General features: G+C 42.7%; 2 protein-coding genes across 9 annotated transcripts in view; both read right to left on the bottom strand.

Annotated features, from left to right (window-relative positions):
* Nox1 (NADPH oxidase 1) overlaps positions 1–14169 on the bottom strand; it is a 151634-nt gene that overhangs the window by 70001 nt on the left and 67464 nt on the right. The window lies entirely within an intron of this gene.
* The window catches only part of Xkrx (XK related X-linked), an 81114-nt gene continuing 67455 nt past the window's right edge, over positions 511–14169 (bottom strand). For 3 of the 6 annotated variants that reach the window (XM_050127275.1, XM_050127276.1, XM_050127273.1), the window contains 2 exons: positions 12325–12593; positions 511–7903 (listed from right to left, as the gene is read on the bottom strand). In XM_050127275.1, the coding sequence (XP_049983232.1) occupies positions 7158–7903; positions 12325–12580 (1002 nt within the window). In that variant the 5' untranslated portion in view covers positions 12581–12593 and the 3' untranslated portion in view covers positions 511–7157. Of the gene's footprint in view, positions 7904–12324; positions 12594–13298; positions 13904–14169 lie in introns of those variants that run through there. The other 3 variants (XM_050127277.1, XM_050127278.1, XM_050127274.1) reach the window with 2 other exon arrangements.

Here is a 14169-nt window from a genome sequence, read left to right as displayed (position 1 = left end):
GACAACGGAGAAGCTTGTCTAGCTGGTGTGAGTACCTTGGGGTTGCGGCTGGTGGGAGGAATGTCTCCTTTGAAAGTGGGTCAATTCAATGGGCAAGAGTGAGTTGAGGAAACAAGTGAGTCAGGCAGAGAGGCTGGTTAATCCAGAGCTGCAGAGCCAATTGGGTCAGGAAAGCAAGGAGGATGCAGAGGGAGGAGAGCCTCTAGAGCCGGCTAAGCCACAAGCTGGTTTGGCTAAGCTTTCAGGGAAGGCTCATGTGCAAAAACCAACTGTCCAAAGTAGAAAACACCAAGAGACCAAAGAAAAAGAAAATCCAGGTTTCACAAAGTGTGATGTATTAGGGACTTGCAGATTAAAAAAAAATAGTATCTTGGGCAAGATGGGGAACCCCTGCAACTTGAGACAAAAGGAAGGGGGCTTATACACTAAGTTAATTGAAGGTGGACTTGTTGGGCCCTAAAGCCCCACCAAGGAGGAGGTCGCCCCAAGAGACACTCACGGCACGGTTGATGCAATAGCAAGAGGAATTTTTATTCTGCCACGGCAGAGGTCCCTCAGCCTCGAGAGGAGAAGGACCCTGCTTTGTCTATTACAAGCTCTTTTAAAGGAAAAAAACACAAATTCAGGGAGGGGGTAGTACAGAATCAAAGGGAAAGTCCAAAAATCATTTGTCAACTGTTTTGACTAGTTCATACAATGGTCAGCTAACTCTACTTGATCAATGTTATGGCGGTTACAAGGAGGAACACCTGCAGGTCGTCTCACCCCAGTTCCAGGGTCCTGGTCTATTGGAGAAAGACTACAATGGGGATGGAAAGTACTCAAAGCTCCAGTGCACGCGTGGCTGGTTACCAGGGACCTGGTTCCCAGGAAGGGGGGTGCAGTAGTGCTAAGGTGCCTCCTAATGCTAGAGGCCTGGTTCCCAGGATGGGGGGTGCAGTAGTGCTAAGGTGTCTCAAAGTCTTTCAGACTGCTATGTCCAGCATGGCTCCAGGGATTGGCCTGACTGGGGGGGGGGGCAAGACAATGACTAAAGACATACAGACAAAGCTAGGATGGGGTGGACTGGGATCTCTGATGGAGAAGTCACAATCCCTCTCACCCAGAAGCTTAGCATATGTGTTATACACATATGAGCAGAACAGCAGGGTTATGCATACAGCTGAATCAAGAAGGCAGGACTTATGGGATACAGATGAGTCAAAGAGGCAGGTTTGGCTAATCTCAGTAGGAGCAGTCCCTGATGGTCTTTGGGCCATAAACATCTGGAGGGAGGAAGCTATGGTGTACATTCTCTGCACATGCTATCAGCAGCTGCACACAGACCAGAGGGAGGCTTTGCCATGCCTCTGAGCCTCACCCAGGCAAAGATTGGTCATTTCTATGGGGCTGAGGCTTTGGGGGTCTTGACATGGCCGTGGATGTGTCAATAGCACACATTGACTAAGGATTTCACTTGATCCCTACATTGATCCCAAATGAAAAGTATGCTGACATTTCTCAGAAACTATAAACATAGCAAGTATTCATTATGAAACAGTTCGTTGGAGGGCAGGACATACTCTATTTTAATTTACTCTTTTATTATATTGGGATTTCAATTCATCCCAGGGTCATCTTTTAAGTAATATGGCAGGCACAACCAAGATGGCTGTAGTAAATTCAATCCAGATCAGGGCCCCTATTAAAGAGACCCATTGTTTGTTCCTTTCTATATGGTATATGAATGGGCCCACTCCATTTAAAGATCCAAAGGTGAGTATAAAATGTCCACTGCCTTCTGTGCTATGAAGTCTGGATCATGACAATTGCCATCCATGAGAGGCAGTGTGGTAGAGCAGGAACAAACTGGAATCTTGGGGTCAAAAAGATTGAAGTGGAAACTATGCGGCCTTGGACAAGTCATTCTTGTCCAAGGTCGCATAGATAGAGAACATCTTCCTCATAAGAATACCATGATAATCAAATGGAAGTCTATAAATGATCCAACGTGGACCTTGGTATCCAGCAGAGACTCAGCAGATGACAGCCCTTTTTTTTTTCAAAGGTACCCATTATAATTTACCTTACATTTCTAGTTCATTCTATGAAGCATGTGCCTGTCTTCATCCAAACCTTAAAGCTATTGTGAAGACAGCTGTGTATGAATCAATTTCCATACATCTTTACTTTTTAAGTAGTATGCTCTTCTAATTATGTGTCTTGTGAAGCATTATAAAATCCAAATATTCCAAACTAGTTAATAAAAAGGAGAAATCTCCAGTAGTCTCCCCATTCTCTAAACTAAGAATTGATGAAAAGAGTTTGTAATAATTAATTCCACCCACGTTTTTGTCATTGTTTACAAAACGGAACCATTGGTCAAGTATGATTCTCAGGATGCAAAACAAGGGAGTGTGGAAAAAGGAACAAAGGAGGATGAGAAAGAAGGAAAAGTTTGCTGAGTATAACATGTGCAAAGTTTCTTTGACTTACTGGGAAAAAAAAACCCAGCAAGATGGCAAAGTCAACTCAAATAATGATGCTAAGTTAGAATCCAAGCTGGTTAATGTGTTAAGAACCAAAGCATGCTACCTTTTAGGAGTACTTAGCATATAGTTTATTATACAGAATTAGTTTCCTAAAGACACATTTAAAGCGATCATTTTGGAGACAACGCTGTCGTGCTAGTTCAATTGTCACACTGTCACCGCTACTTGTTGCTCTCAAAATTGTGATCCAGGGTTTTTAAAGGAGTTTATTTTTTGATGTTCTTTATATTGTTATGTTCACAGGAAAAACCGAGACAACAGTACAAAGAGTTACAGTATTGGGCTAGGGAAGTGGCTCAACAGATAAAAGCATTTCTTGTACAAGCCTGATGATCCGAGTTTTAGATCTGAAACCCATGATGCCATGGCGAAAGTAAAGGACTGAGTCCCAAAAGTTGTCCCCTGACCTCCACAGGTGCACTTCGGCATATGTGCATACACATACATAATACATAAGAAAGAGATTCCCGGCAGACTCCCTGCTCCCATGCCTTCATAGCCTCCCTTGTTCTCATGATGCTATAATCTCAGCACTTGTGAGACAGTGGCAGAACGATTGGAGTTTAAGACTAGCCTGGGCTACCCAGTGAGGCAGAGACCAACTTAGGACACAGAGCAAGAACCCATCTCAAAGAGCAAGAACTCATCAACAAAGATACACACAAATAAAATGCCTAAGTGAGACAAAGATTGGAAACCAGAAAGGGACTTACCAGCCACCACCATCCCCCGCACCTTTGTACTAAACTACAGGTGCCTATGAACACACACTTGGTTTTCAGCTCGGGTTCTTTAGGACTTCTCTTTGTAGAAGGAATCGAGTGCTGTCTTCTGATAAGACATGCTTGGAGCAAAGAATGTTTGGCATGAACCTAGCTATATCTTAGAAAGGAATCCTGAAACTACTAAGATAATTTCACAAACGCTTAGGACATAGAGGCTTAGGTCTTGATTGAACCCTGGCTTTGATACTGGCTTCAACATTGAGTGTATCGTTCAGCCTTGTTATGCCTTGAACTCTACTTGTAAAGTAGGCTTGGTGTAGTAGCAAATACCTTACCATATTGAGATAGTTGTAAGGACTGAACATATAAATATAAATAGAATATATATATAAATCTTCATGGGCCTAGTGTCATGGTACACACCTTTAACCCAAGTACTTACTAGGGAGGCAGAGGCAGGTGGATCTCTGTGAGTTCAAGGCCAGCCTGGTCTACAAAGTGAATTCCAGGCCATCAAATTCCAGGGATACAAAGTAAGACTTCATCTCTAATTAAAGCTATACTATACTATACTATACTATACTATACTATACTATACTATACTATACACACTGTGTTCATAAGCAAAAGCTATTATTTCAATTTTTCACTGTACATCACCGTTCTGTGTCCATAGTATTTAAAATACTTGTGAAACAAGTGAAAATGATGACTACAATTTATTTTCTACACCTTCCTCTATGCTGACTTGCCCCTATCTAGCCTATCAAAATTATCCATTATGAGAACAGCTGTTGAGAACAGGTTGACTACTAGGAAGAAATTCTTGCTTTAGTAGTTCCTTTATCCAAACCTCATGGCTCAGTCTTCCTTCCCCAGAAACCCTTTGCTAGCCTATTCTGCGTCTACTCTTTCACGCAGCAAGACTTGTCCATATTCTACACCCTGATTTCAGAGAATATATTTGGGCCTGGTAGTGCAGGTCTGTTAACTCTGGCTACTAGGGAGGCTGGGACAGGAGGAACGCACATTCAAGGTCTGCCTAGGCTACACAGTGAGCTCAAGACCAGCCTTGGCAACTTACCAAGACCCTATTTCAGGAGAAAAAGTAAAAAAAAAAAAAAAAAGGAATCAGTATACAGCTTAGTGGTGTGGCACATGCCTAGCAGGTGCAAGGCACTGAGTGCAAGTCCCAGGACTGAAAAAAACCTTCCTATGCTGAAAGAGGGAACTTACAGGTGTTTGCAAATGGAAGCGGGTCCTTCCCCTGCCCACCCTCTCATAGGCCACACTTGCTGTGTGTGGGCTGGAAGATGGCCGTGTAACAGGAAGGCTACCACAGAGGAGCATCTAAGGGTTCGTTTGCATAATTGTATCCATCACAACCCTTCTCCCTTCTCCTGGTCAGGGCAGCAGGTTTTTCAGGTTAGAAGTTACTCCACACCCCTGTCCCTAAACTCTCTTCATTCCTAGGATATGAAGTCATCATGGCTGGAAGGCCACATGGGGAAAATGCTTGTACCGGATTTGACATTGAGGCACTCATTTCTACCCTGTGTCTCTCTGTTCCCATAGTTTCTCCCCTTAAGGAGCTGACTCATATGCTTTTATGCACCAAATTATTGTTCTAAACACCGTTTTAGCTTTTAACCAAGGGCACAGCAATCACTAGGCAGAAATTCTTGCTTGGCATCTGAAAAGGCAGTGTTCCTTTCGAATGTGATGATGTCCTTCACATTCTCCCCGAGTAGGTGTCAGAAGTCCATGTCAGTCTCACATGCCAACCCGGGATTCTGTCCTCATAAAATAGGAAGAAGGAGTCAAGGCTGTAAACGGAAATCTGCTGTCTCAGAATCATTACGTTCTTCTCCCCAATTAAATAGCCAATCTTTTTAGCTCCCCAAGGCAGGTGAAGTTGGTAGAACCACAGCAGACGTGAGGAAACTGGGATAATTCTGGTTAACAGCTAGCTACCTAGAAGAGGAAGCGCCCACAACTAGATGGTGGCAGAAGACCGCATGTCAGATTCTTTACAAGTTCTTCAAACATGGTAGCCACAAGTCGTGTAGTTTTCTATTTTGTATTCATCTTTAATGTTTTGAGAAGTAAATTACCAATCTAACCCATCCCTCATTCCCTCCATTCCAATTTTCCCCCTACATCCCCTCACCACTATTCCCTTCTAAACCCGTGTACCTTCTCTTTTTCCCCTTAGACCCCACTGCATCCACTTAGTGTTTCCAGTGTGTGCTGGGTGGAGGGGCATCTCCTGGAGCACTAGAAGCCTCTCGGGGGCTACATCCATGAAGAAAACACTCTCCCTCTCCAAGCAGCCACCAACTGCCAACAGCTCCTCAGCTAGTGTGTACTTTTGAGAGGTCATCTCACTTTCCTGGTCTGTGGGGAAGAATGATTGGTCGGGTAAGGCTGGGATCATTGGTTTGCTGGCAGGCAGTGGCCAGGACAGTGCCAGTTGTTTGGTTACCTTCTATGCATCCAGCTGACAAGCCCAGCAAAGGATCCAGCTGGGATAAGACTTGAGCATGATGAAACATGTCGATTTGGCCTTTGGGGTTTGTTAATGACAGAAAGATTGAGAAAAAAAAACCTACATTCCCCAATAGCAAGTAAAATCCCCCAGGGAGAAAGCAGTGTTGATAATCTCATGTGATCAGCTTCTCTCTTCCACCTTTCCTTTGCTGAGGAGTCACCCAGCCCAATTCAAAACAGCAGGAAGGTGCTGCCTTAGCCATTACGACTTTATCCCCCTAAATGAAAATCAATGAAGCACTCAGGACAGTAGCAGACACAAAGAAATCTTCATTTTCTTTCACAGGTCATAAACACTTTCAGTTACAGTTCGGCTTCTCTGATGTTTCCATCAAGTAACAAAATGCAAAGCGACAGAAAAGCTGGATTGGAGGGAATCCCTAATAATGGGGAACCAGCTGAGAAATTTCGCTCAAACATTTCCCTCAATGGAGCTAGAAGCCTACATTGTTCCTTAAGAGTCATCCTGGGGGGAGGCAGGGATGTCTCAGTTGGTAGAGTGCTTATCTGACCCTGGGTCCAGTGCTCAGCACCACCTAAGTGGTGCTTGCCCAGGCCTGGATGCAACCCTCAGCACCATATAAACCAGGTGCATTGCCATGCATCTGCAATCCCAGTACTCGGAAGGCAAAGGCAAAAAAGATCAGGAGTTCAAACTACATAGTTCTTAGCTGCGGAGTGACTTTGAGTTCTGCCTTGAAAAAAAAATATGCCATTCTGATTTATTCCCTGAATGAATCCTATTCTGCATACCCTTCTATAAAGGGGTGCCTAGGAAGGCTTCTAAAAAGAGAAGTCTTTGCTGAATGACCACTGGTAAAATCCTAGTGGAGTGTTAGCTTATCTGGGGAGTAGCTTTCTTCTTCTTCTTAGCCACAGTCTCTCATTGGAATCAAAATATCTCAGCCACTCTCACAGGTAAAGGTACCACAAGGCTCAGACTGTTTTCTGGGAGGTGCTCATTTCTAGTAAGCTGTCATATCCTCTGGTCAGTCCAGATGTGTCCTGGTCGAGTTCAGATCAGCCCAGGGAGACGCAACAGTGATAACTCAAACAGATGGGCAAAGCTGGAAATGCGGAGCCAGAGGAAGGTACCCGGAAGTTATTCCAACTGGCTTGGGTAGGAGGAGGATGAACTAACAAACAGTGATTAGAGCTGGTACCCAAACATAGCAGTCAATCCTAAAAAAAGGAAACCCTATTTGGACGTCAGTCTTTCTTGCACTAGGATTACTAAAAGAGTCGAAAAAACGAATCTGGAAGAACACACACACATAGGGGTCTCCTTCAATTTCACAGTTGCTCTTGTCAATCCCAAACCCACCCTATAATGTTCAGAAGAAAAAAAAATTCAGACACTACTCTGTCTTGTTTCAGCCTCACCGGATGGCTCTGCGTTCTCAGCCCTCTCCGGGTGGTGCCTGCGGCAGCAGATACAGTGGAGGTAGTCCACTACGTTATGGGTGAAGAGTGAGCGCAAAGGGTGCAAATACTGGAAGAAAAGGAGCATGAATCCAATGGAAATCACATAAGCAAGGATAAGCTGCACGGCGATCAAGGAATGGCAGTAATTCGGTAACACTTTGCCTCCAAGGAACTTAAAAATCAAGACCATGACCACATTTTCTACCAACCTCACACTATAGTGCAGTCCCATATGTCCCCAGTTCTGACCTTTGTCAACAAGGTCTCTGTCTGCCAACTTCAACTGCATGGCTGACCAGCAAGAGAAGTTGATGCCAGCGTAGAGGATGGTGACAGAAATCAGTACCACCAGAGTGCCAACCCGGCTGAAATTCTTCTCAATATTGTTTGGCATTTGGGCGCCACTCCTCCAAAATGTAACCCAGGGCTCAAAGAGGATGATCAGGAAGTTGAGCACTAAGAATGGCACAGCCTTCAACTTCAAGGTGGCCGAGAAGAGCACGAGAATCACAAGGCGGGAAGTGATCTCCAATGTCCTCCAGATGGTGATGCAAAGTACTTCCAGGGGCCCAAGTCGAATCTTGTAGTCATCGTACTTGATCTGGATAGCTAACATATTGCAGAGGGTGGCGCCGTAGGTGACAGATATCAGGGAGAAAACCATTAGGACAACTGCAAAGGAAGGAATGAGACAATCAGTTGATGTTTGTGGTGAAGCTGTATTCAGAACCACAGGTCCAGAGATGATGGTCAGGGCTTGAATACTTCAAGTAAAAGTAGACTTATTTAAGGGTTATATATACTTATATATACATATATATGTATATATGCAGACTTACGATCACACTAGGTACACTAACAGCATGCACCTGGATACACATTTTTTTTTTACAAAAACATCTTAAATGGGTGGCAGATATAGAAGACTATGCTCAATATCATGGACCATTAGAAAAATGAAAATGAAATTCACAGTGAGGGCTGGTAGTACATCTCAGTGGTAGCACCCTTGTGTGGCATGAAAAGAATGACCACAATAAGATATTGCCTGCTAGGATGGATGCAGATTTTTAAAAAAACTAACAAAGATATGGAGAAAATGGAACTTTGATACATATTTGGAATATAAATTGATACTGTCACCATAGAAAACAGCATGAAAGTAACTAAAAAAAATGAAAAACAGAACTACCATATGATCCAACAATTCCACCACTGGTTACATACACAAAGAAAGTCGGTATCTCAAAGATATATTTGCCCTGCTATGTTATTCACTGCAGCAAGACACAAAGCAGATGGTATATGGGAGCAATCTAAATGTCCATTGATGAGTGCAGAGGTAAAGAAAATGGTACACATATGCAGTAGGCGTCACTCAACAATGATTCGGAGGAAATTGCATCATTGCAATAAAATGGATGAATATCAAGGACATTGTGCTAAGTGAAATGAGCCAGACTCAGAAATAAAAATAATGTACTACCCCATTTATAAGTGGAATCTCATAAATAAATTGGATTCAAAGAAACAGAGTAGGGCAATGGTACCAGGGGCCAGGGGTTGGGAAAACAAGAGGGTTTTTTGCCAAAGGGAACAAACCTTCTGTCACAAAATGATTAAGTTTGGGAGCTCTGATGTACAAGTTGGCATTCTACTTCACACTTGTAATTTTTCTGGAAGTGTTCACACGCACAAATAGTAATTCCATGAAGTGATAAACATATGTCAAAACTTCACACTGTAGACCTGAAACATATACGGTTCTAATCCCACAAAAACAGGAGACCCAGGGAAGCTGGAGCCGAAAAGATACATGTCCAGCTGTGAGAAAATGGAAACCTTCTCCCATGAAAATCCAAAAGGAAGCATGGGTTTACTTATAAAATCTTCCTGAGCATTGAGTAGAGTGTTAAAATCCCAAAGACCCCAAATGGAGAATGGGAAAGTAGTTGCCCTTGTCTTTCTAAACCACTCTTGCTCCTATTTGAAAGATACGATGCTCTTTGATAAGCTGATCATAATGGACATCTAGCCAAGAAGGCAATGTTTTCCCTGAAATTCAAACTCTGTGACTGATAGTTGTGCTATCAAAGGATGAAAACCTGATGTTTGCAATAAGTGCCAAAACATTTCCATATATCCCTCTACAAATAGACTAACCATAAGAGATTGAACACTGCTGTAGTCAGAAACATGGGCTCCTAACAAGACACCGAGTCTAGTCATTCCCATAGCCTACTTACAGAACCTCGGGGAGGATTTACTTAACTTCTGTGTCTATCACTTTATCTTGTATAAAATGAGGATAATAATCACCTCATAGATAAAGTTGCCATGAAGATGAAATAATTACATGCCAAATATGTAGAGAAATGTCTAGAAGCTAGTAAATTCTATTTCTTCTACCTCCTCCTCCCTCTTCCCAAAGGCCTAAATGGAGAATTGCAAAGTGGTTGTTCTTAGTTTTCTAAGCTACCCATGTTTCTATTCTCAACATTCAACATAGAATTGATTATTCATATAAAACCCCCATACCTAACTAATTTAACTCAATCTAAAATCAGGGTATTTCTTCTTTTGTGGTTATTGCTTATTAAGATTGAGAAAATGGAGGCTGGAGAGATGGATCAGCAGTTGTGAGCACTTACTGCCTTGAAGAGAACCTGACTTTTCTTCCTAACAACCTCACTGGGCAGCTCACAGTGACCTGTAACTCACCCCAGGGGCAGCTCACAGTGACCTGTAACTCACCCCAGGGCCATCTGATGCCTCTGCCTCCTCCCTCCAAAGGTACCTGAACTCATGTGCACATACCACACACAGACTCATACATAAATACATACTCATAATTTAAAAATTAATATAAACAATTCTCGGCAGCTAGATAGGTGACTGGTAGTTAAGAGCACTTGCTGCTCTTCCAGAGGACCCAGGTTCAGTTCCTAGCACCCATATGGTGGCTTTTAACTACAGTTCCAGGGAATCTAATGCCCTTTTCTAGTCTCCACGGGCATTAGGCATACAAGTGATACAAATACATATGTCCAGGCAAACTCATATATATATTTTTAAAAAATGTAAAAGATATGGCAATTTGCAAATTGAGCCTGGAAATGAATCTATTTAGAAGATTGGTATAAAAATATGGCAAGAAAGGCAAAATGTAAACAATGAATATTTTAATATGTAAAATTGAGTATTTCACATATGAACATATACATGTTTTTGTTCCCTGCAGTCTGAAGATTAATCTAAGACCTTCAACATGGTAGCAGGCACTGTCCAGGCACTCTCCCACTGAGCTATACCCACAGCCCAGTATGTGTACATAGTAAAGAGGAGTCTAGAATGGTTAACAAACATGACTTTGGATGAGCGACATTCTATTTTCTCTCTATTCTACATGGCCTGAAATGTTACCAAACTTCTGACAGCCCTTAGTCAGGCAGTAGTGGTGCATGCCTTTAATTCCTGCCTTGAAAGGAGAGGCAGGTGGATCTCTGTGAGTTCACAGCCAGCCTGGTCTATAGAGTGAGTTCCAGGTCAGGCAGGACTACACAAAGAACCCCTATCTCAAAAGACCATAAATAAATAATAAAAACAAAAACTAGTAGTATATTAAGATGTAAACTTTTTACAGAAAATTTAGAAAGTCACAACTCTGTGGATTTCTCAGCCCCTCTTGGGGTAGACTTTTCTGTGTGGACACAATTACCTGTAGGTCAATCAGTCTGCACATTCAACACTTTCATAATGTATACATATTTTAATTAGATGATTGCCCAGCTCCCAAAATCCTCAGGAAGAAAAGCAGCATCATTTCCAGACAATGCTTTCCTCAAACTACTGTCACATAGTACACTTGTAAAAATCTTCCAAAGCAACAGAACTTCATAATCAATCGTTAATGGAGAAAAAGAGATAGACTTGCCCCCTTGCATTTTTTTTTAAGACAGAGGACTTTGTCAAATAGGATCAGCACTTACTAATAAAGAAATGGCCCAAGCTGTGCCCACATCTGAAGCAGCATCTGTCCAACCAGATGAAGCAAAATGGGGCTGGTAAAATTCAATAACAACATTTGATGTCAGCACTGACAATACTGACTCATTTCATCCTCTGCCAGAGGTCTTACTCATCTAGGGACCCATCCTTTTACCAGTAGGAACTTACGGCAGTGACTGCTTTCTAAGTTCCTTCAGAGATCACAGAGAAACAAGGGCAGATCTTGGAGCAGGCCTGATTGACCTGTATCCATCCCACAGCCCTATTCTGTCTCTCCACTACCATGGGAGAAAATGATGAAATCTGTGGTTCTTTAGTGAAACTAGATGGGATCAATGAGGGTCCTTTTTACAAATGCAGATTCCTGGCCTTCCCACACTCTGATCGACTCAGGTATGAGGAGCGAAGGGAATTTTCAAAAGAACCTTCCAAGCCAGGCATGCCGGTTCTTGTCTATACTATAGTCTTAGCACATGGGAAGCTCAGCAGCAGGAGGGTCATGAGTTAGAGGTCAACCTGGGCTAGCTAGATGGTGAGTTCCCAGACCAGCCTGGAATATAAGGTGAGACCCAATCACCAAAAACAAAACAAAAAAAGAAAAATAGAGAGAAATATTTAAGAACTTTTTCTCTAAAGGTGGCCATCTCTAAACAAATTAAGCAACTAGCAGCACAATGTACACATTCCAGACAAGGGAAATTTTTCTTTGATTCTGACGGCTGCTGTGGCCAAAGGGTGTGTTTGTGAAATTTTGAGTATAAACATAGCTTGTCCCAGTTTAAGAATCCTGGCAGGTCTGAGATGTCTGACTCCCTAAGTTCAAGTGCTTTCCAATAGAATTTCCATTATGATGAAAGCATCTTAAACCTATGCCATCTCAGAACGCTGCGTTATTAACCAGACACAGCACTGAGCATTTGCAATGTGGCTATCGCTACTGAGGAAATGTACTTTCAATGGCTTTTGGTTGTTTTTTTTCTTTAAATCGCACACAAGGCTAGTAACCAGTCTATCGGACAGTTCAGGCCTAAACTTCCAAGACTCTTGGTTTAAACAGAGCCCTCCCTTCTCTTGACCCCACTCACCTCTACCCAGGGGGACCTCTGAAGAGATCAGAGTCACATAAAGCTGATAGGTCAGCTGAGGCACTGAGCCCAGGAATGCTTGAATCTGTGACATACGTTTGTAGGCATTACGGTGCATAGCCAGGGTCCGGATGGAGTGGCCCACCTCCCATTCTATCAGCACCTCCTGGCCATCTATTAGCATCTTCTTTCTGGTGAGGCTGACATAGGGCTCCTCTTGCCCCTCTTTCTTCCACAGTGTAAGGTACTTAATCATGGCCTCCAAACATCTGCGGGAGTAAAGCATCATGGGAACTTAGCTAAAATTGTCCCAAGAAAGGAAGGTGTCATAAAAGGGAAATATCTGGGGAAGGTTCTATTACTTTTTTGGCATTTTTTTCTTCTGTCCATTGTACATGAATCAAAGGGTTGGCCATACCTTGTCCAAGCCACTTGAGTCTAAGTTTTATTTTTTCCTCTCTGGTCACCTACTGGCCTAAGAACACCATTTCAGAAATATTTCCTTGTAGTCAAGGAACTGTTTTATCTCCTCAAAAATGTGCCTGTGTTTCTTAAAAATATGTCTCAAATACAAAAGTATTAAGAAATAGTATGTTCTGAGATAAAGATGAAGGCTTCAAAAGGCCCTGGTTTTCACAAGACCTCAATTCAAACACTCTTTAATAAATGCATTCAGCTTCGTAATTGAGATTCTTAAGATCTGCTTTTATAAGAAAACATTTCTTTTTGTGTGTGCCTCTTGCTGGAGACAGATCCCTTTTAAACCTGGTTATTTCTTTATGAAGAAAATAGCCTTAGCAGAGCATATTACCCTTGAAGTCTTGATGACAGTCTACTTCCTGCCGTGACCCTCCCACACATGCCCTATCAAAATCCCAAGCCCTGGCAGCTCTGATGCGGTAAACAGAAGCGAAAAGCAGCTAGTACACACTGTCTTGTTACACCTGAGTTATTGCTTCCCCCCCCACACTTACCCCGAAAAAATGGACACTTGACTATTTTTGACAAGAATATTTGTAGTGCAAATTAAGACATCTTCTCCAATAGATTGAGGGCAGAGGCTCCATTTCTCTTGCTGCCAGCTCTTATCACATAGTGGGAATTTGATAAACATTTGCTGAGCAGATGAAAGCATGAGAATGGGAAAGAGAAGGCAAGTGAGAAGTGGCAGAAGGGGAGGATAACTGGGAGTGACTTACCAGGAAAACAGATTAAAGGCAAGTTCAGGGTTGATGTGGCTCCTAGACTTTGGCTGTTAATAGGATGATTTAGACTATAAGTACTGGCTGCCATTTTCCACGAGGTCTAGAATTTTTTTAGGTGTGCTACTCCAAAATGTACAGAAGAAATTTCCACTTTTGAGCACGTGTGTGTGTGTGTGTGTGTGTGTGGAGAGAGAGAGAGAGAGAGAGAGAGAGAGAGAGAGAGAGAGAGAGAGAGAGAGAGAGAGAGAGAGAAGCATACATGTGCCATAATCTGTGTATGTAGAGATCAGAAGACAACCTTGGGGGTTGGTCCTTGCCATCCCCCTTGTTTGAGGTAGTTTTCTTTGTGTGCACCAGGCTTGCTGGCCTGCTAGCTTCTGGGGATTTTCTCGTCTTTGCCTCCCATCTCACTATGGAAGTACTGGCACTCCAGGTTCAGCTGTACAAAGGTTCTGGGAACCTAAACTCAAATTCTCATGCTTACACAGTAAGTGCTTTATCCACTGAGCCGTCTTCCCAGCCCTGAAATTTCCATCTTTGATAGACAAACTGTAAGACCTGAACGAGAAAAGGAAGGAAAGAAAGAAGTTGCAACTCTCACTAGTTAGGGGGAAGTATCTAACCATTTTCAAGCCCACCC

Source organism: Alexandromys fortis, unplaced genomic scaffold (genome assembly GCF_014885135.2).
Source record: "Alexandromys fortis isolate MF-2015 unplaced genomic scaffold, M_Fortis_MF-2015_v1.1 scaffold_241, whole genome shotgun sequence".
Taxonomy (NCBI): domain Eukaryota; kingdom Metazoa; phylum Chordata; class Mammalia; order Rodentia; family Cricetidae; genus Alexandromys; species Alexandromys fortis.
This window is presented reverse-complemented; position numbering and strand designations above follow the sequence as displayed.